The 25048-nt window shown below is 48.5% G+C and overlaps 1 protein-coding gene across 4 annotated transcripts in view; it reads right to left on the reverse strand.

Annotated features, from left to right (window-relative positions):
* Nucleotides 1-1855: 1855 nt before the first annotated feature.
* Nucleotides 1856-25048, reverse strand: part of TTC28 (tetratricopeptide repeat domain 28) — a 109440-nt gene continuing 86247 nt past the window's right edge. For all 4 annotated transcript variants that reach the window (XM_053994194.1, XM_053994195.1, XM_053994196.1 and 1 more), the window contains 11 exons: nt 24831-24996; nt 22052-22192; nt 17958-18102; nt 16796-16975; nt 15018-15738; nt 13209-13333; nt 11921-12152; nt 11428-11504; nt 8439-8568; nt 7817-7924; nt 1856-7344 (listed from right to left, as the gene is read on the reverse strand). In XM_053994194.1, coding sequence (XP_053850169.1) covers nt 5720-7344; nt 7817-7924; nt 8439-8568; nt 11428-11504; nt 11921-12152; nt 13209-13333; nt 15018-15738; nt 16796-16975; nt 17958-18102; nt 22052-22192; nt 24831-24996 — 3650 coding nt within the window. In that variant the 3' untranslated portion in view covers nt 1856-5719. The remainder of the gene's footprint in view (nt 7345-7816; nt 7925-8438; nt 8569-11427; nt 11505-11920; nt 12153-13208; nt 13334-15017; nt 15739-16795; nt 16976-17957; nt 18103-22051; nt 22193-24830; nt 24997-25048) is intronic.

Consider the following 25048-nt stretch of genomic DNA (forward strand, 5'->3'; position numbering starts at 1 on the left):
CCCTCTATTGCCACGCAAATGAAAGCACGGGAAATCCGTAGCAGCCTCGGTTGCCGCGGCCAATGCCGCCCTCTTGTGAGAGCATTTCTTTCAGCATCCATCGCAGCCACGAGAAGGACGACAGGGAGGAATAACGGGCTGACAGCCTAACAAGGTTCAGCCAGGCTGGGGCTGCCACCTTCAGCTGGCATTAAAAATACAAAATGAAAGGTCTAAAAGCTCAAAAACGTTGAAAGAAGGCTGAAATCAGCCCCAAGTGGAGCCCTTCAGGCCGTGAGGAACCCGGAGGAGAGGAATTCCAGCGGTACCTCAGGGGTGTGATACCGGCCAGCGCAGGGCAGTGTGACAGGGACAAGTTCTACCGCAGCTCCCGGCTGGGGGGCAGAGGGATGGGAGCACCCAGGGCATGTTCTTTGTGTTGAATTTGGCTTTATCCTGCTTTACGTAATGATGAAGTTATCCCGTGGCAAAATGTTGCCCTAAGAACAAAGCAGCCAGGAAACGTACTTCCGCTCTGAGGTTCTCAAAAATTGTAATTCAGGGAAAATGGCAGGATTTACTTAAAAAAATGTATTCTAAATATATTGATTTGCTTTCTAGTTCCTGAGCATTAGCTTTCATTTTTATCCCCAGATGTTTTTCACAGCCAGCAGACTTTTGTTTTCCCTCTGTTTGAAATGCACACACAAACATAAAACCAGGTAAACTGGAAAGAAAAAAACCAACCACAAGCTCCACACTTTGTGTTCCAGTGGTGCATCCTTTTCCCCAGAGGTGACCCCTGAGCCTCTCTGTGCCCCCCTGGCTCCCCTTTCCCTGGAGAAGCCATCGTCCCCCACATTTCCTCTTCCCAGGAGCCAGAACCAACGAGGCATTTACACAAAGGACAGAAATCCTGATAAAATTCAGTGTTGCCAAGCTCTCCTCCCCCACATAAAAGGCTGTAAACCCCCGGCAGGCTCTTCCTATGGACACCTCTTTCCATGGAAGTCCTTGAGTGGTGACTCAGGCCTGCCCTGGCTCGGGCTGTGAGGAGCAGCAGTGATCAGGGGCACAGCTGGAGCGGGTTGTAAATCTCCGTTTCCCCAAGCGTTCGGGATTTTCCTTTATTTGGTTTTTCAAACGCTGGCAGCGTGCAGTCCCTGCTGCTGCTCCTTCCCCATATGGACAACATTTGTCTGGTGTTTGCTCGTTCCCCAAAGCCTCTGTTTACAGCTGCATCCTGCCACACACGAGTGTCACAAGCAGCCACATCCCGCTGACCCCAGACCTGGCACAGACAAACCACTTGAGCCCAGCTCCACCACAGCCCCTCTGGAGGAGGGAACGCTGCCCCAGGAGCTGCTCCTCGTGGCAGGGCTGCAGCCCAAGCTCAGCCTGCGGCAGAACCAGCGCTGCCAGCGGCCCCTGGCTGCTCTGGGTGTTTAGTTTCATGTGTCTCCAACTTTCCCGAAGTACAAGAGCACCTTTCACATGGGGGCAGAAGGAAGATTTAACCCATCAAGTTCCAGCTGGCATCGGTATGGGGAGAATCTCTCATCCCTTTAGCACTGGGCTCTCTCACAACCCTCAGAGCTCCTCCCAGCCCTGCGAGTCCTCTGCTACAAGAGACAGGAGCAAATACTGGCGCTCCCAGCACCTGTCAGGAGGAGGAAAAGCAATTTTCAATGAGCACTAACAGGTAACAGGAACACTGCACTGCACACAAAGGGGAGGGAACTTCCAGAGGGAGCTTGAGGAGAGCTGCCTTGAGTTTCAGCCACAGGATGTGGTCACACAGGAGCTGGGTGTGGGCAGAGAGCAGCGAGCCAACAACCCCCCGTCCTCAGCATCCTTCCAGATCAAGAGACTGAGGCACTGAGAGAACTCATGCTTTAATAGACACTGAAATCACAAAGAAGAAAAGGCCAAATGCCTTAGCAATTTCAATAAAAATATGAAAATCTTTTTACATGGTAAATTTCATAATATAAAAAGTTTAATGCTGTCTGGAAACAGAGTTTTAATTTACAAAGAAAGTCCATAGAGGCCAAACATGGCTAACACTGCACGTAGGGAGAGCGAGTGCTGAAGGGCTGCTGCTGGGAAGCCTCTGCTGACCATCCTCTCTGGGTCACTGTCTCCAGTGCTCTTCTGCAGCTGAGGGGACGAGTGTCCACACACACGTGCAGCCCTGCTGGGCAGCATGGCAATGCAAAGAACCCGAAACTGCTCAAACCCATTATCACCATCCAGCTGAAACTACCAATGCTTCCTAACAGAATCACAGACACCTCTGTGCCCCTGGATCCGTTCTGCAACCTGGAAGAGATGTTCACAGAACGAGCTTGCCCTAATGAAAGAAAACATGGCCTAGAGTGATATGCATGGGTGTAGCACCCCCTCAATGCTTTTTCCTTGTTTCAGTAAGGTATGATTAAACAGAAGGAAAACCAATATCAGGCCAGAGGTACAGGCTAACCAACAAAATGAAATTAAACTAGATTTTGATCACAGGGGTTGTTTACTGTTCCCATTTAGTTGGAGCTAAAGACAGTCAATAAAAAATCTGAAATCTCACACAGTAAAACATACAGGGCAAAATTAAAACATTCTGTGGCCCTGGGGAACGGTTGCATGTGGCAGGTTTAATGTGAAAGTGGTTAATACCTAATTGTTATTGCTCACTGTATTATGCAGTGTTGTCACTTGTACCATGCACAAATACAACAACGACAAATGCATTAAACCCACAGAGGGAATTCTAATAGCAAATGGAGAACATGTGATTTTCATTTCCTGAATTTCTCCACGTATTGGGCAAACCTGATAAAACTCTTTTTTTTCCTCACAAAGGGGTTGTTTCTCATTCAGGAGGTGGAGGAGTGAGGGACAAGGTGTGCAGTGTCTCCCAGCCACGAGTAAGCATGCATTTCATGGCTCCCGGCAAGCCAATGGAAGTGACCTGTGCCAAGTCAACGGAGACCTATTTCCCAAAAGACTTGTTCTAGTGACACTCACCTTCCATATTTATACAACATCAAATTCCCCAAATACTGAACTTGCTCTACATCTGAACCCTTCCCTGCTTCTAATGCTCCCCCCTCCTTAAAAACAACAACAGAAGAACCAGTCCCCCACACCCCCCACCCCGATTTAGCTCTGTCTGAAAGCTTTAAGCCAGCATGAAACCTGCTGGAGCACAGAAATGGGTTGTAACAAAATGGCAGCATAGAATTTCTACAAGTTAAAAGATCCTTTAGTTATGGAAGTAAACTACAACAAAGAGGCTTATTTTCTGGCATGTTATGCAGCACTACAGGGAGTATTTGCTGTTGCTATAAACAAAAAGCTGCCCACTTCCATCCTGGGTGTTCCTGGGATGTCGTTTCAAAAAGTTTATGCTGGTTAGAAACAGAGCAGGTCACATGAAGTCTCTCAGCAGTCCTGTGACCACAGTAAGTGGCATGATCAACAGCATCTCTGTCTCCACAAGGGGCAGACACTGTGCTGACTCATTTTGGCCCACTATTCTAATTTTTCCTGCCAAATGACACAAAGGTGATGTTTAGCACCAAACCATCACAGGAAGATGTCATGTACAGACAAATAACTTGCATCATAATGAGTTGAACAGCTTGACTCAACTGTTCTGCTACATTGTGTATGAGTAGGTAACTACTCTTTCTCTCTGCACTGAAAACTTTGGTGATCCCCCCTCCCTTGTTAGCTGGCTGTAACAACCCAGCCCAGAATCCTTTGCCTTTAGTGCTTGTGTTCATTTCTTGCCACAATGAAAAGGAAAACATTCTCCTGAAACCAGCAGACTCCAGAATATTCTCACGGCACGCATCTGATTATGCCTGTGAGTAAGCTGAGCCTAAGCATTCTCATGTTTCCATATCAGAACTGAATTCTCTGCCCTGCTATCATGCTTTTCCTCCAAGATCTCTTAGAAAATCACAAATTATCAGATCCACATTTACAACAAGAGCATCCAGCCATGCTAAGTACAATTCTCTGCATCAGCAACATACCTCTGGTATGTCCACAGAGCTGCCTGCACTCTCCATTCAGCTGCAAGACTGGAAGTTGACTTCAGATCCAGCTAAAACTCAGGGCCTAATGAATTCAGCCTCACAACACCTCTGTGAGGTAGGTAGGTAAGTATTACTATCCCCATTTAGATAGAAAGGGAAGACGAGGCACGGAGAGGTGAAGTGATTAGCCTTCAGTCACTCAGCCAATTCTGGGAGTGCAGAATAGACACCAAAATCCTTGGTGATACAGTGCTCTGACTTCACAGCCTGTGAATACCTTGCGCGGATCTGAGCTCACGTGGCGGGGTCGATGCTGCCGCATGCCCACGGCCTCAGTGCATGTAAACGATCACTGGGATCCTGATCACATCACTGCATTCCACAGCCACCTAGAAACCATCTCCAGCCTGCCCCTAACTCCTAAACCCCACCTAGCCTAGGGAAGCTGACTGTATTGCCCTGGGGGTGCTCTTGGTCGCCTTTCCTCCACGTGTCAGAGGGCACTCAGGTTCTGCATCCAGCCCCTCCGCTTGCTGCCCCGTGTTCTGCCTCCAGCTGCACCAACAGCTGCTGACACTGGCATGCCTACTCCAAATGAAACTTGTTTCCACACCTGCTCCAAAGGAAACCTGCCTCCACAGCAGGGAAAAGGTTCACAGACCTGCCTGCGCTGAGGCCTGGCAATGATTTAGCAGGATCAAGGAGGGATTTTTTTGGTCAGGTGTTGTCTGAATCGCACACCCTGATGTCACAATCTTGCCTGCTGTGGAACTGCGAAATAATGTTCTGAGCTGCAGCATCTGCTATCCTTTTCTGTGCTCACTGAGCAGAGATGTAAGTACTGCCCAAAACTTGCCAGGATAAAAAGTTCACCTTCACAATGTGGTGTGCCAGAGAGACCAGAGCACTCAATAAAACCAGAACTCGTCTCTCTGACACACACTCACTACCACACACACAGGCTCACCTGGTTTGTTAGCCCCCAAACATTTCCTTTGAGCAGACCAACCAGCAAAGTCTCATCTGAGGGCTTTCCCTCCAAAAAAGTTACCTGAGATGCAGATTTTAGAATGGGGCACCTCTCTCCTCTTGTCTTTGTTTCACCAGTCTCTAAATGATGCAACAGAAATGCCAGATCCTGCTGCTATGGAGTTTTACTGACAGCAGTTTCTGGTTTGGCCAACCTGGCAGAGGTATCTAGAGGCATGTGGTCTTCTCTGTCAGCCTTTGAAAGCAGTCGAGTAAATGGCTCATCTTTCTCCAGGCAGAGACTTGTACCTATGCTCTTTGTGGCACACAGATGTTCTGCCTCCTCTCCAACCCCTGATATGTGTAATTTCTGTACAAAAACCCAGCTGTAAAACTTTCTGGTTAAGAAATACAAGGAGGTGGCTTAAAAGCCAGTATTTAATGAGCAGAAAACCAGATGCTTTGCACCTGCTGCTGCAAATACTGAATACAACAAAGGAGCTGTTATCAGGTGAGTCTGGCCAAGGTCCTGATAAGGGAAACAAAAACCCATGTGTGTGAGGCCGTGTGCCCCCACAGTGACAGCAGGCCAGCCTGTCCCATCCCTGGGCACTGCCAGCTGAGGGCATGACCACGGCTGCTTAGCTACTGGTTCTGTTTTGGTAAAGGCAAGTGGGCAGAAGCAAATACTTCAACAAGACTGTAAGTCATCAGCTGGTACTTGGGACATTTCAACATTTGGAGGAAGGGAAAAATCTTCCTGGTGACAAAAATTTATACCCGTTCCCAGCTGGCAGCCTGAGGGGACGCACAGCTCCCAGAGTGTTGCCAGGTGAGGAATGAGCTGATGTCATGGCATTTGTGCTTTCAGGGCATCTGTGTCCATTTGGAGGGATCTTCTGTGGTGAAGCAGAAAGGTGTTGCCCAATAGACAGGTCCTTCAGTTCCAGCTTCTCTGCACTTTCTTCTTTGCTGTGCCGTGGTGATAAATTAAGCAAGCTGAGGACATCTTTCTTAGAAGTCATTGTTCCAGGAGCTCCTCGGAGAATCTTTAGTGGACCAGTAGAGTGGTGGGGAGTGCTTTGCCAGAACATCTTTAAGTTGTGAATTGCTTGCACTTTTTCATCAATGGCAGCCAATTTTAATTTGTCTATGTCTGGGGCATCAGCTGGGCTTGAGCGAGCAGAACCAGCTGAGGAATAAGAAAGAGCAGGAGATGGAGTGCTGCCACCAGGGGACTGATGCCCTGAGCTCGGAGAGATATTTCTGGGTGATTTAGAAATGTGAGCACTATAAGGAGAGCTGGGGTACTTGAGTTTAAAGGGAGGCTGCTCAGTTAGGGACCCATGTGAATCACAACCTGGAGATGGCTGCCCACTGTACTGGCCTGTGCCTTCTCTGTTTGACATCTCCGACGTTGTGGGGCTGTTATAGCCAGAGCTGACCTTCTGAAGGGATGAACTCCTCGTTGGAGGCTTTGGTTTGATTGCAAGAGGTGAAGAAGACTGGTTCCTCTGGCTGGAGCTGAGCGGGCGGCTGAAGGCGCTGGTCTCCGAGGAGCGGAACGCGGACACGCCGCCCGGGCTGGGAGCCCCATCCTCCGAGCTGTTGCTCTTGCTGATCTGGCTGCTGCTTCTCTGAAGACGTTCAACAGCAAGGAGGTGACTCTGAGTTTCCTCCAGAATTTTTTGGGCCAACTCTTGCGGATCAAGCTTTGGATTACTGTCCTCCTGGGATTTGACGGTGCTGTCAGTCTCAGTGCTAGACTGGTCAGATTCCCCAGTATCAGAACTTGCAAGTTTCCCAACTTTTTGGAAAGGTGAATTTGGGCTTGGGATAAGAGTCATTTTAACAGGAGAATTTGGAGTACTTATGCTCCCTTTGGAGTTGATGGATGCTTTAATGCCTCCATTCTGACTAGTTTTGGGCTGTTTGTGATCAGGGGAAAATCTTGCTTTTATGTTTTCTTGGTAACTGGCCAAAGGCTCATTGCTGATTATAGAGAAACCTTCATACTCTTCCTCATCTTTGCTGGCTGCAGTGGCTTGTGGTGACAGCTGGCTCTGAGCTGCAGACTTGTGTGGATAGATATTCTTGGGCCTCTCATAATCCTGCCGCCCTCTGTGTCCTGCCCCATCCAGCATGTTCTCTGGCTTGGAAACAAAGCTCATGGAAGAAGCAATGGAGCTCAGGCTGTACACAGAAATGGCATCTGAGGCAATGCTGTCTGGACAGGTAGGAGAGAATGGAGGGTTTTGATACTGGGGTACAGGGTTGGAAACAGACTGAGCAGAAGCCAGTGACTCCAGTGATGAGGAACTGTCCAGGCTAAGGCGCTTGGGCAGCTCTGTAGAATCTGAAAAAGAAAAGACAACCGTATGTACAAACATGCTCCTAGATACACCACAAAATCAAATAAAACCAGGTAACATTCTATCAGAATTAAGAGAAAATGGTACAAAACATGCCCTCAGGCTCTGCTACCTCAGAACAACCAACAAATACTTAGGTAAGGAAAAAGAAGAGCACAGCCCAGGCAAGAACCTATGTCCAAATATCCTAGATGGAAGTTGTCAGTTCATTATCATTTTATATCTCAACACAAAGAATGAATTATATGTCCTCCAGTCGCTGGACTCTGTCTCCAGCTTCTGCTCAGACAAGTCTTTCCCATACACAAATAACATTTACTCCAGTCTCTGTATCACATCTGGTCTGTGTGACACGTGTGTGACCTCTGCAGTGATGCAAGTGTGAGATTTCAGCAGAAGCCATTCTGATCAAATCATCAGATGACACAAGAGCAAAAACACACTGAGCAGCTTTACCAAAAAGTGCCAGCAAGGATTGTAGAGCAAAGTGCATGGTCCTCCTGGTAGCTTGTTTCCCAGTTTTCAGAATGACCTCCTCTTGGCCAACTTCACAAAGGTCAAAACCTGTAGTGGGACACGGAACAGAAAATTACAGCTCATAGAAAGACCCTCTGTCTCAAATAAGAGAAATCTCAGTTATAACACAGAACAGAGAGGTATGACAGCCTGCAGCACCCTTGGAAGGATGACTTCACCTCTCATGTGCAGTTTATTTTTACTGTTTAGCACACCTCCAGGTGTTGGGAGCTTTGTGGTGCTGGACTGGAAGCACACACACTCGTTAACAAATCACTCCTGTCAACACTTCTGTAGCTGCAAATTACTTGGAGTTGTCAGGAAATTATATACCAAACACATCTCAGGGGACAATGTCCTACATGCCAAACAATTTACCATTAATTCCAGGTTTTCTCACGGAAATTGAGCTGAAGAGCACAGACCTTGGAATTTGGCAAATGCAGGCTGGGCTGCAGGAGGCAGACAAATGGGAAGCTGTGGGTCTTATCAGTGTTTCAAGCCCTCACATAAGACACCAGCAATGAGTTTACAGAGACAACAGAAAGAAATGCTTTCCTACCTAGAGCTGCCAGAAACTCATGACAGCCAGGCAGCCTCCAGAGCTGGACACTGATGGAGACCTGGATTGGTGCAGAGGGGAAATCTTGCTCCTTCTCGCCTGCTTGAAGTTGAACCAGGACTTGATGCAGCTGAAGACAGCAATACAGACATTAGCCATTCCTTACGAGTCACATCACTGCTTCTCTTACAGCCACAGATAAAAGCAATGCCCTCTGGACACCCTTTCCCTGGACACCCAGTTCAGCTGCTGCTCCTGAACAGAGCAGTGAGATGGGAAGGTCTGGGAAGAAGGACAGTTCAGGGACAGCAACATCAGACAGACTGGAACAGAAGCAAAGGCAGGGACAGGCCAGGGGTGAGGGCTGGGGGGTGGCCAGTGGAAACTGAGCAAGAAGGAAGCACAGCAGGAACATCTGTGAAGGGAAAGAAAAGGAAAGAGATACTCTGGGGCTGCTCACAGAAATATACTAAAGCCCATTCCATGACTGAGCCATACTCCTTATGCAAATCCTAAGAAACTCATTAACTGGGCAGAACAAGTCATATGAAACCATGGAACACTTTCCTAATATCTCCATGGCCTCCAGGAAAGAAGTTTCTCAACTGTGCCCAAGGGACAGGAGTAGCAAGCTAGAGAGAAAATGTGTTTATGAAGATCTGACACAAATTAAGATGCCAGGATCCCGTGTAATTCACCAACACACCCAGGGCAGCAAGGATGAAAAGCCATTAATCAGGGACCAGCTAACCTCAGGACCACCCATCTCTCACAACCCACAAAAGCTTACACAGGCCTTTTTCCACAGTGGCTCTGTGGAGCAAATCCCAGGCCTGAGAGCGGGTGCAGACACGGTGCAGCACAGGGCACGGGTCTGCAGCGACCCCGGCGCTGCACCCTGCACCACAGTGTCACCCCGTGCACATCATACTCACCATTGCCACCACATTTTTAACAGCCTTCGGGCAGCAGGCAACAAGAAAGGAAAAGAGGAGAAAAGAACATGGGTTACTCTGTGCTACAAAGTGCCTGTGCTGAGGAACCTTGCAGGGACACATCCCTGTGCGAGCCAGCACCCTGACTGCATGATGCTCTGTCCAGAGAAAGAAGGGAGCAATGGGAATGGCCTGAGCTGTGAATCCAACAGCATGGGAACAGGCAGCTGGAATCTGGGAGTGCCCAGCTCATGACAGCTCAGACACTTAGCAGGCAGACACTCAGGCCAACCCACACTCTGGCAGGAGGCTGAACATAAAACAGCCCTTCTCTTGTTTCCTCTGGGACACAGTACTGGCGCTCAGTGCAGGCAGAAATCCCTAACTTTTCCTTGCACATGCAGCAGTCTGAAGTTCTGTCTTTTGTGGCTCCTGTCTTCTCTTTTGCACTCAAAATAAGCATTTTCTATCCAGTGCAGCTGCTCAGGCACCCACCTTGCTGCTTCACTAATGCCAAGAGCACCCACTCCCCTGTGATGCTGGTGACCCACTCAGGAAAACCAACCAGCAGCACCCAGTGACTGAAATGTCTGACCTCCTGCTTCTGTCTGGAACAAAGTCTGCTTTCCTCTGGGACAGGCAGAGCCCCAGCTGCTCACACCATGAACTGCCAAGAGGCAGAAGAGGAAAAAAGCAATCACACAATGGAGGGTAAAGCTGTTGAAAACCAACATGTAACAGGATAGACTGGTGCAAAAGGGAATTCTGCCAGGGGTCTGGGCTATGGAGGAAAACTTGCAATATCCCTGCCAGTATTTACTCTGTGGGGCAGCGAGGAAAGGGTGAGTGTGTCTTTTCTTACTTGTGCACAGCCAGCTGAATGTTTTTCCTTGGGCAATTTAATTATCTGAGGCAGGGCAGCAATCATGAAGCCACCTCATTAGCACTCTAAGGCATTTTGAGCCATGGGAATGTTGTCCTGTCCTCTTCACACATGAGGGAGGTAACCCTGAAGTTAACCACACACATCTCAGGCACTGATGAGAGCCAAGGCAAAACGCAAAACACCACCAAGGACATTGGTCACCAAGGGCATTGGGAACATCTCAAACTCTGCTGCAGATCCTAACAGAATCCTAACAGGAACCCTTTCCTTGGAGCAGACTCATCCCAGTGGGCTGCCAGAGCTGCTCAGCAGGTTACAGAGAGGCTGGGGCTCTTCTCTGGCTTTTTCTGCAGACCCCATATGATGGAAGGAAGGGCAGCCCAACACCACAGAGAACCAATCCCAGCTCCCCACCACAGTATTGCCTGGAATGCTTCTGCATGGGGAAAAGGGAAAGACAGTGAGATATAGGCCCATTCCCTGTGTGAGTTTGTCCATGTACTAAAGCAGGCAAATGATGAAGAGAAACCTCATTACAGGAGCACTCAGCACAGTAAGAACCATGGAATGGAAAGCAGCCAGGCTGGTGGCACAGAGAAAGGTCAGGTTAGGCTAGGCATGCTCCAGAGACAGCAGAGGGAAGAGTGTGAAGGAGGCTGAGGGGAGCAGGGAGAAGTCCCATCACCACAGGTAGCACTGCCCTTCTCCTAAAGACCAGAAATCCTTTCCCTGGAGCTGTGAGCACACACAGGAGCAGCACAGGTTCAGGGAGTTTTCTGACAGACCTTGCATTGTCCAAAGTCAACCATACCTTGGGATTTCAGTAAATAGAGTGGGCAATGAGCAGCCAACGTGGGCCTAGGCAGGATGGCCAAACAGCAATGAGGGGTTTGCCACTCAATTCCCCCACGCTGCTGTAGGGATCATGTTTTCACTTGTCACTGAACAGGGAGTCCCAGGGCCATGCAGCCCAGTAACCCACTTGCATATTTTCCTTCTGAACACACACTTTCATTCACACAAACAAGATTAGAATTTTGACCCTTAAGTCTCCTAGCAAGCTCTGGGTTGATAAACCAGGGCATCAACCATTCTGCATATTTCTGAATTTACTGACCTGGGAAGAACAATTTGGAACCTGGTACTGGAGGAAAACCTCCCAACTCACCCTGTTGATAAGCTGTTCTCCTGTTTCTGAAGCTGTGATAAGTTTACAAAGTGCCTGAAGTGCAGGGTTAGGCAAACCTGAAAAACATCAGCAGAAACATCTGTATCTGTTTCTTGACTGCAAGAAATGCAACCAGCCTGAAAAGAACACACACTCGGCTAATTCCTAAAACCTCTCCCCCACATCACTGGACAGCTCTGGAAGCAGCAGCAATTCCCACAAAGCAAAAGGTCTTCCCACTTTGCATCTGATGACAGGTTTCCTGACTGAGAGCTGGGAGAGAGGAACAGTCACATCACGCTTACCCGACCCAGCAGCAAATGATTCTCATCTGTGGCAAAATTTTCAGTTAACATTTACTTTTAGAACTTCTTCCCAGTCCAACACATTGATTTCATTGATGTAAAACATCCCTGTTTCACATGCTGACATCACAGAAAGGTGTGAAAGGCTGATGGCTGCCTGGTCAGGGCCCACAGCTGCCTCCTCTCACCTAGGAGGGACTGGATGGTGGTGCTGCACTGCTGCAGCCGGTCCCCAGGGTCCGAGGTTGGGAAGAACACTGCTGCTGGGAGGCCGCTGGCTGGTGGGTCCAACCGAAATCCCACTGCTGTGAGGAGTGCCTGCCAGCCTGGAATGCCACCAACTTTATTCTCCACACTCTGCTGGGAGGTGTACATGGAGTTGTGCTGCCCATTCTGGATTCGCTGCAATGATTTCTCCACCTGTGGGGAAATGACACAGCTTATTGTACAAGATGCTCTTGCTGACTGCCTCTTTTTACACAGAGAAGAGACTGGAACAGCAGGCTGGGAGACAGCAAATCCAAGACTGATCCTGGCCTGTCTCACACAAGAGGACATTAGTGCCTTGGAAAGAGAAGCTTCAGTAACTCAGCATTCACAGCTGCAACATCACAGTGATGAGTGTCAATATTCTCTGGGACGCTGGGAACAAGAATGTCACAAGAAATGAAGCAGCAGTTTGTTTGGGATAGTTTCCTGTAATCCTGGCAGCTGCATTTCTCCCTAAAGATGATTCACCTTGGGGTTCCAGACTGCTTATTACCAGACAAAGAGCCTGCAGCCACACGGCAAATAGGAAAGAAAGATTAGTGTCCACAAACCCCAGCAACTGGGAAGACCAGCAATATTCACAGGTTTCCATCATTCTGTGGATACTTCACACTCCTGTGAAACCACAGATGATGCATTGGGAAGAAAAGTATTAGAAGTCATGAGTGATCATTCCAGCCACCTGGCAGTTGGCTCCAGTCCCGCTGTTCCCCAGGACAGACTGGTGGCACAGATGGGGACAGAAGGGCCTCTTATCTTCCAGATACGCAGACAGCAGTGACTGTGCTCTGTGTTTCCATGACTGCCATGTTCGTAGCTATTTCCCTGTATAAACAATTAATTCCAATGCTTACCCCTTAAGCAGAAACCCAACTCAACAGCTAATGCAAACCAGATGGGTCTGGGGAAGATTCTGTCACAATACAACCTAAGATTTTGCTTACTTTGCCTCTTTTTGCACTGAACACTCCCTTAAGTGTCCAAATCTTTCCACACTGACCCGGAGTTTTGCAAGAGGATACATCATAGCAGGAGAGGGGGGGAATGAAGGTGTATATGTATATGTTTTCAAGTGGGAGTGGCTGCACATCAGGGAGTGGCTGCTGTTCCACTCAGGGATCCACTCATGCCCTCAGGTGAGGGTGTCTCAGCACTAGATGGGCTGTGGTGCCACTCTTGGCTGTGACAGCGCTTCCTTTCCCTTACCAGATGAAGGAGCACACGCAGAGCATCCCGGGCCCTTTCAGGGTGCTGCAGGATCTCAGTCAGGGCTTGTCCTACCAGTGAAGAAGGGCTGTTCAGCTTCATATCACTCCCAATAAGCATGAAGCCTGCAGGATTCAGAATGAGAGACAGTCAACCTCCTGTTTTTATGGGAAATACTCAAACCAGACACAGATGTCCTCTGTCCTCAGACCAGTGAACGATGGTTCACTGTACCCTGCACAAGGACATTCTTTTCTCAGAGCTGCTGCCCACTCCCTGCCCAGTCATGCAGACTGAACTTCCAGAAAGTTTCTAGATACTTCTTACTGTCCCCTGCTATTAAATAAATAGCACCTTCCTGTTCAAACAAGCAGAAAACCACTGGATTGCAGCTAAACTTGTCCAGGCATGCTCCAGGTCTCCTCTCCAGCCACAGAAATCAACACATGCCAACAGCAGTCGTAAAACGGAACTCTGAACATGAAAAGTTTTCACTGTCCTGGTCAGAAACCTGTCCTGGCTCATGCCCCATTCAATGCCAGACTCCCCAGATGCCAGCACAAGGAGCTCTACATTTCCCTTCTCACTCATGCAGTGAGGATGCAGCTGCTCCTGCCTCTGGTGCTCTGTCCAAGACTCAGTGCCAAGGGTCAGCGGTGGAAGTCGGGGACTGTGTGGGATGAACTTGCACAGTGCCATGGAAGGGGCAGTACTCAAACAGCCTGAGCAGCTGAAAGCCTCTGCTTGCTGGCAATGCCAAGCACCGTGTCCACATTCTTTCTTTTCTGCCTGGGAAGTGGTTACTTTTGGGGCTTTTTAGTGCTCTTTTCTTTTGAGACAGAAAAATCTTGGAAGGAAAATAAAATCCCAACTGGACTGTGGACCATAACCTGAACTCAGCTCACAGCTGGTACTACCTGAACCACATCCTAATTGCTGGACTCAACATGCCTGAAATCACTGTCAGCCTGACTCATTTTAACAAGTTCCCGCTCCTCCAGCCATATGCAGTTCACACCAGAGCCATATTCACCACAGTTTCCTGGGCTAAATAACATGCTTCTGCTGCCTGTGCAAAAATCAATTTGGGGAATGCCTGCAGCTTTCAAAAACCAGGCCTCATGCCAGGAAGAAAAATTAGGTTATCTGTACATATTCCTGTCACAGCGCTGCTGAACTCCAAGACTTTGTCATTCCATATCTCAAAGTACAGATCTAATTGAGAGGGAGCAAGCAGCAGTACTGCACAAGGAGCTGACACTGCTGAAACATTCCCAGTGGAAGCAAGGGTAACCTTTCTCCTAAAAGGACCAAAGCAATAAGCCCTACAAGGCTTATGTCACAGAAATCACAGCTACTTGCTGCTGCTGCTGCTTCTAGCAGAACTTCTCCTGCCTCCTATTGAAATGTCACTAAATTTTCCATTGAAAAGTCTATATGTGTGCTCCAGCTGACTCCATCCCATGGACACAGGAAGCGTGAGCCTGGAGATTTCAAACACAGAGAATGAGTTGTTGTACTGCACTGTATTTCTTTCCAGTCACGAAACACAATTCACCTCACAACTGCTTCTAATTACACCCAATCCATACCCACCTACTGTGCCCAGTGAAATGCTGATGAGTCCTGTGACACTGACATTCAGCCACACTCAGCTGAATCAGAGTCTGAGACACAGGGGCTGAATTCCGGGAAAGCACAGGGCACACGCTGCTCCCAATTATCTGCTAGCACTGCTCCTTGCTTAGCTCATATAGTTTGGCAGCTCCCTAGAAACCCCATCTGATTTGTCCAGAAGACTCTTCCTACCTGCCCAGTTGGCTGGATGGGAGAACTGCTTGCTGCTCTGCACGGTTTTCATTGCTTCTCCCAGGGCTGCGCTGGCTTTCATCCCATTTAAGAGAGAGGAATAGAAGGCGTGCACAAACATTTTGGAAGCAGCCACAGGAATGGGCCAGAGTGACACAAGGACACATTGAGCCCCAGCAGCCAGGAATGCTCTTGTCAAGCCAATGACTCCATCAGAAGTGACTTTGCTGTTGGACTCCTGGTAAGAGCCAAGAACCACCAGCTTGACAGGAAGACGCAGATCCAGCACATCAGCCGCTGTAAGCAGGAACTCCTGGAGAGGAGGGCAGTCTGAGATGCTCTCCACATCACTGGCATCATCCTGCATCCTAAGAGATTCTGGGATTGTGTAGGGGTTCCCAAAGGAACTCTTGCTGCTGGCTGGGTTGCTGTCAGTGTTGGGTGTCAGGACCAAAGCAGCCAGTTTCCAGGACACGTGGGTTGCAAAATGGACACATTCTGCCTGAGTGAGGGCACTCATGACTCTCTCTTTTGTTGATGAGCTGCCAACTAAGGGCTGGCAGCCAAGTAACTCAGATACCATATATGCTTCCTCTTCTGCAGAGGGCATAGGTCCCCACAGCCACCTGTCCATAACTGCTGAAGGGAGCTTGGGATTTCCTATCACAGCTGCCATTGAGGTAGAACTGGAGTAAGCAGGAGTATTCTTCCTCACATGGGACTAGACAGAGAAAGAGAAAGAGAAAATGGGGTTCAGAAATCTGGTTTTAATGGTGCTGGTAATAAAAATATCCTGTCCCTTTGGCTCTAAACATAAGTCTGGTTGTCATAATTACAGGAAGAGTGCATTTCTTTAGTTTCTTCTGTTTCACTGTTCTAAGGAACACCTCTGTTTGAGTCTGGTCAAGACTTATATCCCCAGATCTTGGGTAGACAAAAAGGTAAGAATAGAAAGAACATATATAGCCCAGGTTCCTTTGATGGCTGCAGCAGAGCTAAAAACATAAAGAAGATTCCAGGTTCTCACATTCCTGGAACACCACCTGCAATCACTCACTAAGTGGTTCCTCATACCTGTATTTCCAAGATCAGTGTCAGCACTGCCAGCAGCAGGTGCTGCAGGCAGCTGATACTGAATGGAATAGCAGTAATGCTGACAAAATTCAGACCCTTCTGCTGTTCCACTAACTGTGCTTAACCCAGGGCAAACCAAGATGTGCCACAAAACACTGCCCAGCAAGAGCAAATGTGACTTGGTGCATTCTCCCAGAGACCTGGGCATTAGAAATGTTGCTGCCAAACCTCAGCATGAAGATACTTCTGCAGGATTTACCTGTGGGATTTGCTTTCCCTCATAGCTTTGGTGTCCTGAGACATTAGTAGTCTTCCCCAGTCAGAATGCTAAAATGGAGGTGAACATACCAGCAATGTGCCAGGACAGTCAGCTTGGCAAGGAAGCTCAGCACAGATCACAGACACCTACATCTCTGTAGTCTGCCATGTAGTTCCACACCCAGCACATGCAATCCTTTAGAGGAGGATATCCAAATGATCCAATCCCCTCATCCTTCCTGGCATGCCTGGGGCTGTGATTGTGTGCTGCAGGAACTACATCACAACCTACTTCAGAGCTGTGGTGCTCAGCGTGCTCCTCAGACCCAGGGTGGCCTGACTGTGGTTTCTGTTCTTGTGCCTGGCACAGCAGGACAGAGCTGCTGCTTTGTGAGCATGTACCAGGACCTGCACCCACAGGAGAGCTTTCAAAAGCAGTGTCAGACCTTGGAGCTGGGATTCAGTGACTGGATGGACGGCACTGCAATGAGGCTGAAGCGCTCGTAGAGGTACTCGTTGGAGGAACTGCCCTTCAGGAGAGCAAAAGGAATGAGGTACAGTTCTCCCTCCAGAACCAGGATCAGCTGACGGTGGCGGCCAACAGGCCCACTGGAATGCATCAAACCCTGAAAAGGAGAGAGAATTAGTTTGGTCCTTTCACTCCACCCGTGTCCCCACCTGCACTTCCCAAGCATCAGGCTCTACTCTGACCCCGAGTCAGGTTTGGAAACACCCACATCAGCACCACGCTCTGTGTGACAGATAAGCACGTCCTGTGCAGCTGGACTGCTGCTCACCTGTGCCCAGCCAGTTCCACGGGGATAAATGAGCACTGAGGGCACTGACCTGTCCACTCTGGGTCATCACCCTGGCCTCAGCCCCCGTGGGGCTCAGCCTCACCCTGCTACTGCAGCTCCTTCTGCTCCAGCCTGAAATCTTGGCTAACCCCAACCACCTGTGCCTTCTCAGTATTGTCATCACCTTAGCCTTTGTCAGAGAATACTCCTTCTGATACTGAATTTCTAAAAAGCCATTTCCTCTGAAGAGTGAACCATCTACAGACAGATTGTGTCCATGGCCTGCACTTCCAGACACTTGACATCATCATCAACCCAGAGTCAGCAAAACATCTAACCAGGAAGCATCTTATGGATGGAAGTGAAGCAGAGAGATTAGTCAATAGGGAACATGCAGCTGGGCACAAAATGTGGCAACTGCTCCTGGTCCCATGTAACTGTGGAAATTTATTCATCTAGTATATCATAAAACTAATTTGTTTTCACTCCAGGAAAGAGTAAATTCAAAACACTGCAATTTGCTCCAGCTTAAACACTGTCAGCCCACACAAAAAAAAAAAAAAAAAAAAAAAAAAAAAAAAAAAAAAAAAAAAAAAAAAGAAAAACAAACAAACAAAAAAAAAACAAACAAAGAAGAAACAAAACAAAACAAAAAAGTAAGCAGGACTTGATCCTTGTCTCTAGGTGGTCGCTAAGACTCCTCCCAACCCAGACTGTTCTGTGAAAATACCATGCTTCAGAAACCAGCCCCAAGCTGTTTGTTCTTGCTTTCCCACACTGAGAGGGTTTTGGTGTGTGTGCAAAGCCTTACTCCTTCCATGGGTCCTATCAGTAAGTCATAGAGAGCACGGAGTGGGGGCTTGGTGAAAGAAGTCTGCCTCCTTGGAAGTGATGATGTTCCATCCTTAACAGGAGACATGGTACTGCTGAACAGGCTGGTCATGCTCTGACAGCTCCTGTGGGCAAAAGCCAAGGGAGAGGTTAGCTGCAGGAATGTGAGCTGCCCTGTGGCTGCCCTGACTTCTGACATGAGCCCTGTCACCCAGGGGACTTTAGTCTCCCATTCAGCCGCACACCTCAGTGAACAGTGACATTAATGGCAGGATGAATCAGCTGCAGACAGCACATGACATTGCTATGGAGTTTCTCTCCACACTCCAGTGCCTGAAGTGCTGTTCCCAGCTGCTCCTGCACACCTATGGGTAGCAGCTGTGTGCAGGCAGGCATGAGACCCACTGACAACTGACCACAGCCACAGGAGGATTTGTACTTGGGTTGTGCACCCACTGACCTAGTATGATACCAGAGGAAATGTGACAACAGGCAAACCACGACATATCAAGATTCTGCACTTCTGCTACTGCTGAGCAACACCTGGTGCCCATTTCTGATATTCCCACAGAGCTCTGCACGTGATCTCCTGGCACCAGCAGCCACAAGTGTCTGCCTGCTGAGGAAATGAAGTTGCCCCATTCTGGGCTCACTAGTCCAGCAGCTGTGCTCCCCAGAAATGTTATCCTTGGCTTGGGGCCATGAACAACCATTTTATGTGGAAAAGGTAACTTTCCAAAATATTTTAGCAGGTGGACCTCAAAGGAAAGGTAGGGAGGCCTGGGACATACCCCAGCCATTTCTGGTACATACCAACCACAGACTCAGAAATTGCATTTTCCTCTCTCTCCTCAGCTGCTGCAACCAGCCTCCTGACCCAGCTCACATCATGCTTAAAACCTATAGTTGTCTGAAGAGAAAAATGCTCTTACCACCCACAAGGAATTTCCATTTTATGGGCACATAGGAATAACCTCAAAAGGTCAAGAAAAGCCTGGTGTCTGACTGTCCATGCTCTCCAACCCAGAGATTCCAGTGACAATATGAGTATGCTGCTCCTGCTTAGAGCTGCTGGAAACTCATCTGGGGGATTTGTGCAACAGGGGATCAGCACAGGCTTGGCACTGTGTGCTCCCCTCACACTCATCTGTCCCACTTCACTGCAGGGTTCAGCTTTATGAAGCACAGATTTTAACATCAGATCAGGAAAGAAAATATGTGCAGGGATGTCCCGGTGGTCCCCAGGACCTTGTGCCCTGATCCTCCCTGAGTGGCTTGTTGCCAGCAGGCAGCACTTGCCAGCCCCACAGCCCATGTTCAGTGATTGTTACACATTCATTTACTGCAGGGAATAGGGGCTTGGTTACTCCAATCAGCAAAACCCTCCTGTATCTTGGGTTTCCCAGCCAAGCAGCTCTAGATTTATTTCTTCACTACTCAGATTGCTTTTTATGAGAACAAAACCAAGGAAGCACCATAAATCTCTCACATCTCCCCCCTCTCTGTGTGTGTGTGTACACAAAGAGTGAGCAAACCCACAGAGGAGGATGGACAGATCTCTTGTGGCAAGTGGAGCTGACCAGGAGTCCTGGCCAGCCCATCCTTTCCTCGTGAAGAAGCCAACAAAAGGCTCCAGGTGCACTGATGATTTTCATCTCACTCTTGCAATGCAGAGGATCCCCTGATGTCTGAACAGTGAAATGTCTCATTTGGAAGCCTCTGCTCAGACTCTGCAGTGCTGCTGATTTATAACCCTTTGTACAGGCAGCCTGGCCTGCAGCAAGCAGAGAAACAGCACAAACAGCCAGGGCTTAGCCCTGCTCCCTGCCTTTGTCTTGGAGATGCAAGAACAAAGCAAAGCCTCAGAGAACAGGGTCAGACTGACCTGGCTGACCACCAGCCTCACAGGTGCTGGCTCTGCCTGCTGAGGATGAGTGGCTGGCCCCAGGCAGAAGGAAGGGTTCATCCCAGAACCAGCACAGAGCTGCTCCTGCCTTAGCACTAATTAGGTTTTTGGACAAGTCAAACAGTCCCCATGGCCAAGCACAGCCATTGGGAGGGGGCAGGAAGTCAGGCTGGTGCTGCAGGGGTCTGACAGCCTCGGGAAGCTGGATACCCATCAAGCCTTCCTCAAAGAGACTCTTCCTAAAGATGCAGCCCTAAATCCACATTCAGGGCCTTGACACACACATCATACAAAGCTGCAGTAAGCTCCAGAAAACAGCCAGATCTGAGCTCCCTGTGGATCCTTTCAAGGATCCACCAGTATCTCCAGAACATACCAGTGGTTGCAAAAAAACCACAGCCCAGCTAGCACTCTCTGCCAGGGTGGTCTGCATGTCAGCAGCTGCAGCACTGCATCCTGGATGGCAGAGAACACCACAGACAGGACTCCCCAGCCACTGCTGGCCCATCTGCCTGGGCTGCCCCCATCTCTCTGCTCTGGAGAGGGTCAGCTGTATGGCTCTCCAGGCCCTGAGGGCAGTAAAAGGCTCCAATGATGCTGATGAGCTTGTCCTACCTAAGGAGCAGAGGAAATAGAAGCTGCAAGAAGACACAAACCACTGTGGCTATCTTGATGGCTGTACCAGTGGCATCCTCAGCTCAGACAGCCGTGACCAGTCCCGAGATCACCACAGTGTTCCTTCAGTGTTTCTTTCTCCTCCAAAGTCCATTTCCTCTCAGAAGTTCTCTAAGTGAACTGCCAACACTCCAAGTTTGCTTTTCTAAGCAGAACTGAGAAAAAATCCTACTATTCTCTGCTTAAAAGCACCTACCCTGAATTCAGGGTCAGCAAGCCAGCTGTAAATTCACGGCTCAGCAAGCCAGCTGCAAACAGATGTGGCAGTGTTAGCTCTATCCCCAGGTCCCCCTGCATGGGCAAAAGGAGAGGGGCAGGCACGGAGGCCATCCAGCAGTCCCATTTTTTCACCTCAGTGCTCATTGCAAGAACATCACAGACACAGCTGCTTCTAACGCTTCCCCTGCTTCTCTTCTGAGGGTGCTTTTAGTTAAACACCCTGGAGCCCATCCCTGGGCTCCTCCTAATAGCTGCAAACTACTTACTTGACAAGACACCTCAGCTAAGCTCCTAGGTCTGGATTCAAAGTAATGTATGTGGCTCCTGTGAAGCAGAAAGGCAGATGTGGCATGGTTGGCCACTGCAGTGTCCCTGAAGATTAGCATTCCCTGGAACAGAATCACATCCTACTTCCCCCTGTAATCAGAAGGACAATCTCCTCTCTTTCTAAGTCTGATAAACTAGCAAAACATCTCAGCAATTCTGGAGATCTTCCTGTGTGATCCAAAACTAGCAAGTACTCATAGTCCTTCATCAGTGCAGCAGCTAAACAGATATGCTTGTGGATTCTGAAAAGAAAACCAGGCCAGTTGCTGGTGCCAGCAGGCAGCTCCCAGTTCTGTGGGGATGCTGTAACAGTTCACAAGCTCCAGTGGTGGCTCACAACACTCCAGGCTGATCACATTTTCTTTTCCAGCTGAGAAAGGCTTAGGGTATCCTGTGCTCATAAACCACAATCGAGCACAGATCCAGTCAGAAACTCTGGGTTGCATCACGCAGTCACACTGGAAAAATTCTGTCCTCAATTTTCTTTCCAAATGGTTGCCCTAAGCCCTAATCAGCACACAGTCATGTGAAAGGCTGAGAACAAGTTGTAAGAGGCAGAAAATGAGTGGAGACTTGCAGCTAGTACAATCCTGTAACTCTGGAAATGCAGCATATTCCTGCCTAATTGGTACAACACTTGAGATCAACAGAAGCATGTATTTCCATAACAAGTGTGCAGGAGAGAGCTCCAAGTTCCACATCTCACACACAGCAGGGACAAAACAGTGCTTCCCTGCAATTGTCTGGAGTCTCAAATCAGCACTTGGCCAGGAGAAGAGCAAATTCAGAACAGCTGTTCCTCTGGACAGTCATCAGTTACAACAGGGACCAGTCCTTGCTGGCTCTCCCCTCGAGCACTGGCTGCACCTAAACTTGCAATTTAGAGAGAAGCCCATCACCAAGACATCTCCTGTTTGCTGACCCTTGCAGCAGTGCTGCATTCTCACCTGTTCAATAGGTTGTTCCTGCTGACCATCCTCAGGAAGCCAGTGGGATCAGTCATTGAGTTCAGCTTGTTATTCATCTCCTCAAACTGCTGGTCCATGATATCCCCAGCTTCACTCTCTGTCTCGCTGCTAGCACAGGCTCTGGGGGAATCAGTGAGATGAAGGGTCATTGGCGCGAGAAGGAGCAACAGCTTGATGACAAATGCTCAGCCAGTCTGAGCAAAAATGTTTTTCAAACAGAAGCTCAACCAAACACTAATGCCAAATCTTCCCTGGCTTGCCTTTTGTCAGGCATGTAAGACAGCCCCAGCCCCATTTCCTCCTTTTCTGGGGTTCCTCGAGGTTTAGTGAGTGGCACACACAGGTGGAAGTGCAGGACCCTTTCTGTTCACTGCAGGCAGGGATTTCTAAAGCTGAAGCACAACACTGAAAAGCTGAGACTGCAGAAACACCAGCTCAACCCTTATCTGCCTAAGAACACATGTGAGCACATCCTTTCTAAATCTCCATAACTAACTTCAAGCTCCACATACTTCCTTCACATAGCAGAGGGAGCTGAGCTCCCACTCCTGTTATACAAAGAGGGAAAGCACAGAAGGATTTACTTATATCAATGCCCCAAGTGCAGCAGCAATACAGAGAACCAGCCCAACAATTCTAAATTCCCAGTCTCCTGACATTAATATCTCAATTTTCTCCGTGCATTTGGGGTGCTCATGGTGAGCTGGGTTGGGCTCAGTGAGCATTTCACATGTGAATCGTTCTCTCTATTTTGTACACTTTTGTTGTTAATGTTGTTGCTGTTACTGTTTGTTTTCTTGTCTCATTGCTGTTTCCAGTAAATCGTTCTTATCTCAACCCATGATCTTCACTTTTTGTGCCTCCAATTCTCTTCTCCAGCCACCAGAAGGAGGGAGAGAGGGGGAGGGAGCAAGCAAGCAGTACTGGGGTTTGGGAGAGTCTCAGTGGGAGAGCTAAACTGGGGAGTACTATTCCTAAACCACAACAATAGCACATCACAAACCTTGGAATTTGTACACTTAAGATAAACCTACAATGCTACCTGATGAAGCCTCCTTGCATCTCATTTCTGCTTCTTTTTGGGTTCCTGACAGCTTGAAGTCTCTCCTCAAGGGCATGTTTCTCAATAAAAAGCACAGGAATTAAATGAACACACAACCTGTACTTGTGCAGGCAACTAGAGCTGTACCTCTGCTGCTGCATGGATCATGGATCTCTTGTGAGTGAATTTCCTGGTCAATATGATTTATAGCCTGCTAATCCTGACAAAAGCCAATCACTTCATGAACATTGAAATGGGGACAGCTGAACCACAGACGGGGGATTATAAAAACCAACATAAGGGGGAAAAGGAAGACGAAAATGTTGTCCACAGCTTCTCCCTGCACATTTTTCCTCCAGCTGAGGCATGCTCAGCTCTGAGTCCTGGCACAGTTTGGAGTAACACACACAGCTCCTTAAAGAGGCAAAAATCTTGAGTTCATGAACCCAAGAGAGCAGGTCACATGCTCTCCCTAAAGAGAGCGGAGTCTGTTCTGACACAAGTTCAAGCAGACTTTAAAATCCCTTACACTTCTTTTTTTTTACAAGAATGCATTACTTTGAGGATTAATTATACCAGCTGAAAAGAACCCTTTCTAGCAGAACCTGAAGGCTGCAGTGTGGAACTGAACATCCTGTGCATCCCTTCCCCTCCAGAAAGTGTGAAGACATGCTCTGGAGACTCAGCAGTACCTCTGACCCTGCTCACAGCAGTGTGGACACAAAACTCTTCAACCTGAACCCCGGAGCACTCCAGCAAGCCAGGGACTGAGCAGTCAAGCTCCTCCACATGTGCTGTGCATATTCACACCCTGCTGCTGGGCAGAGCCTGAGGCTGGCAGCTTCTGCTGGGGCCCTGGAGAGCAGTGGAATCGGCAGGGCTGAGGGGAAGAAGTTTCAAAGTAGAAAGGGATGTGCACCCACGTGGAACAGCCCAGATTTGTTTGCTTGATTCCCTGCACGTGATTTTGACACGGGGAAAGAACATCTGCCTATGATTGTACCACACTGGTCCAAGGATCCTGGAGACAAGCATTAAACCCAGAATCCTTAACAAAAAACATACTCCTACCATTACCACAAAGTGAGGAAGAAGCTGACACCCCAGCAAATTAAAAACTCATCCCAGAACCTGAAGACTGAAGGATTGCCTTTGCCAGGAGGAGAATCTGTGGTGACAAACAGTTAATGAAACTAAAACCTGTATCTGAAAAACTGCTGCATGAGGCCCAACTGCAGATTTCAGTTATGGATCTTGTGTATCTGCATGTCTGCAGGGTAAGACTCAACAATCAACATGTGGGTTCTAAATTATTCACTCAGCTATAGCCACAAGCCACACTGGGGGGTGGTTAGAATTCCTACAGTATTTGCAGTTTTTTCAAAGCAGTTGAAAGAGAATTAATTACACTGGAAACTGTAAGCAGGATGAAATCTGTCCATATGAAGTCAGACATGGCACCTGCCTCCTCATCCAATCCACAGATTCACCACACAGCTTGTGGGTTTGGATCTTATTTGCATGTGCATAGAGTTGTTTGGCAGGAAAATAATCATGGTTATAAAAACAAAGCCTTTTTTTTTTTTTGTTGCTGCACTGAAAATTTGCCCCTTCTGTGACTCTCAGTTCTCAGACTTCTCAGCCAATTAGCTCATGCCAAAATATTACAAATTCAGGTAGGAGAGCAGGATATTAGACCCCCTGATCCCAACTCACCTGGTGTAGTAGGAATCCACTCCCAGAGCCTCCCTCACACTGGAGATGTGCTGCTCCAGTGCTGAGTTTGTCAGTGTCTGCAGGGCCACGCTGTTGGCTTCATGGAAGTCCCCAGTATTTTCTGTCAGGCTGTCACCCAGATAATACTCATGGAATTTCAGAATTCCTGCAAAGCATCAGAATCAGGAGGTTATTTCTGCAAGGCTGCCAGCAGCTGT

Source organism: Vidua macroura, chromosome 18, assembly GCF_024509145.1.
Source record: "Vidua macroura isolate BioBank_ID:100142 chromosome 18, ASM2450914v1, whole genome shotgun sequence".
In the NCBI taxonomy this organism is placed as follows: domain Eukaryota; kingdom Metazoa; phylum Chordata; class Aves; order Passeriformes; family Viduidae; genus Vidua; species Vidua macroura.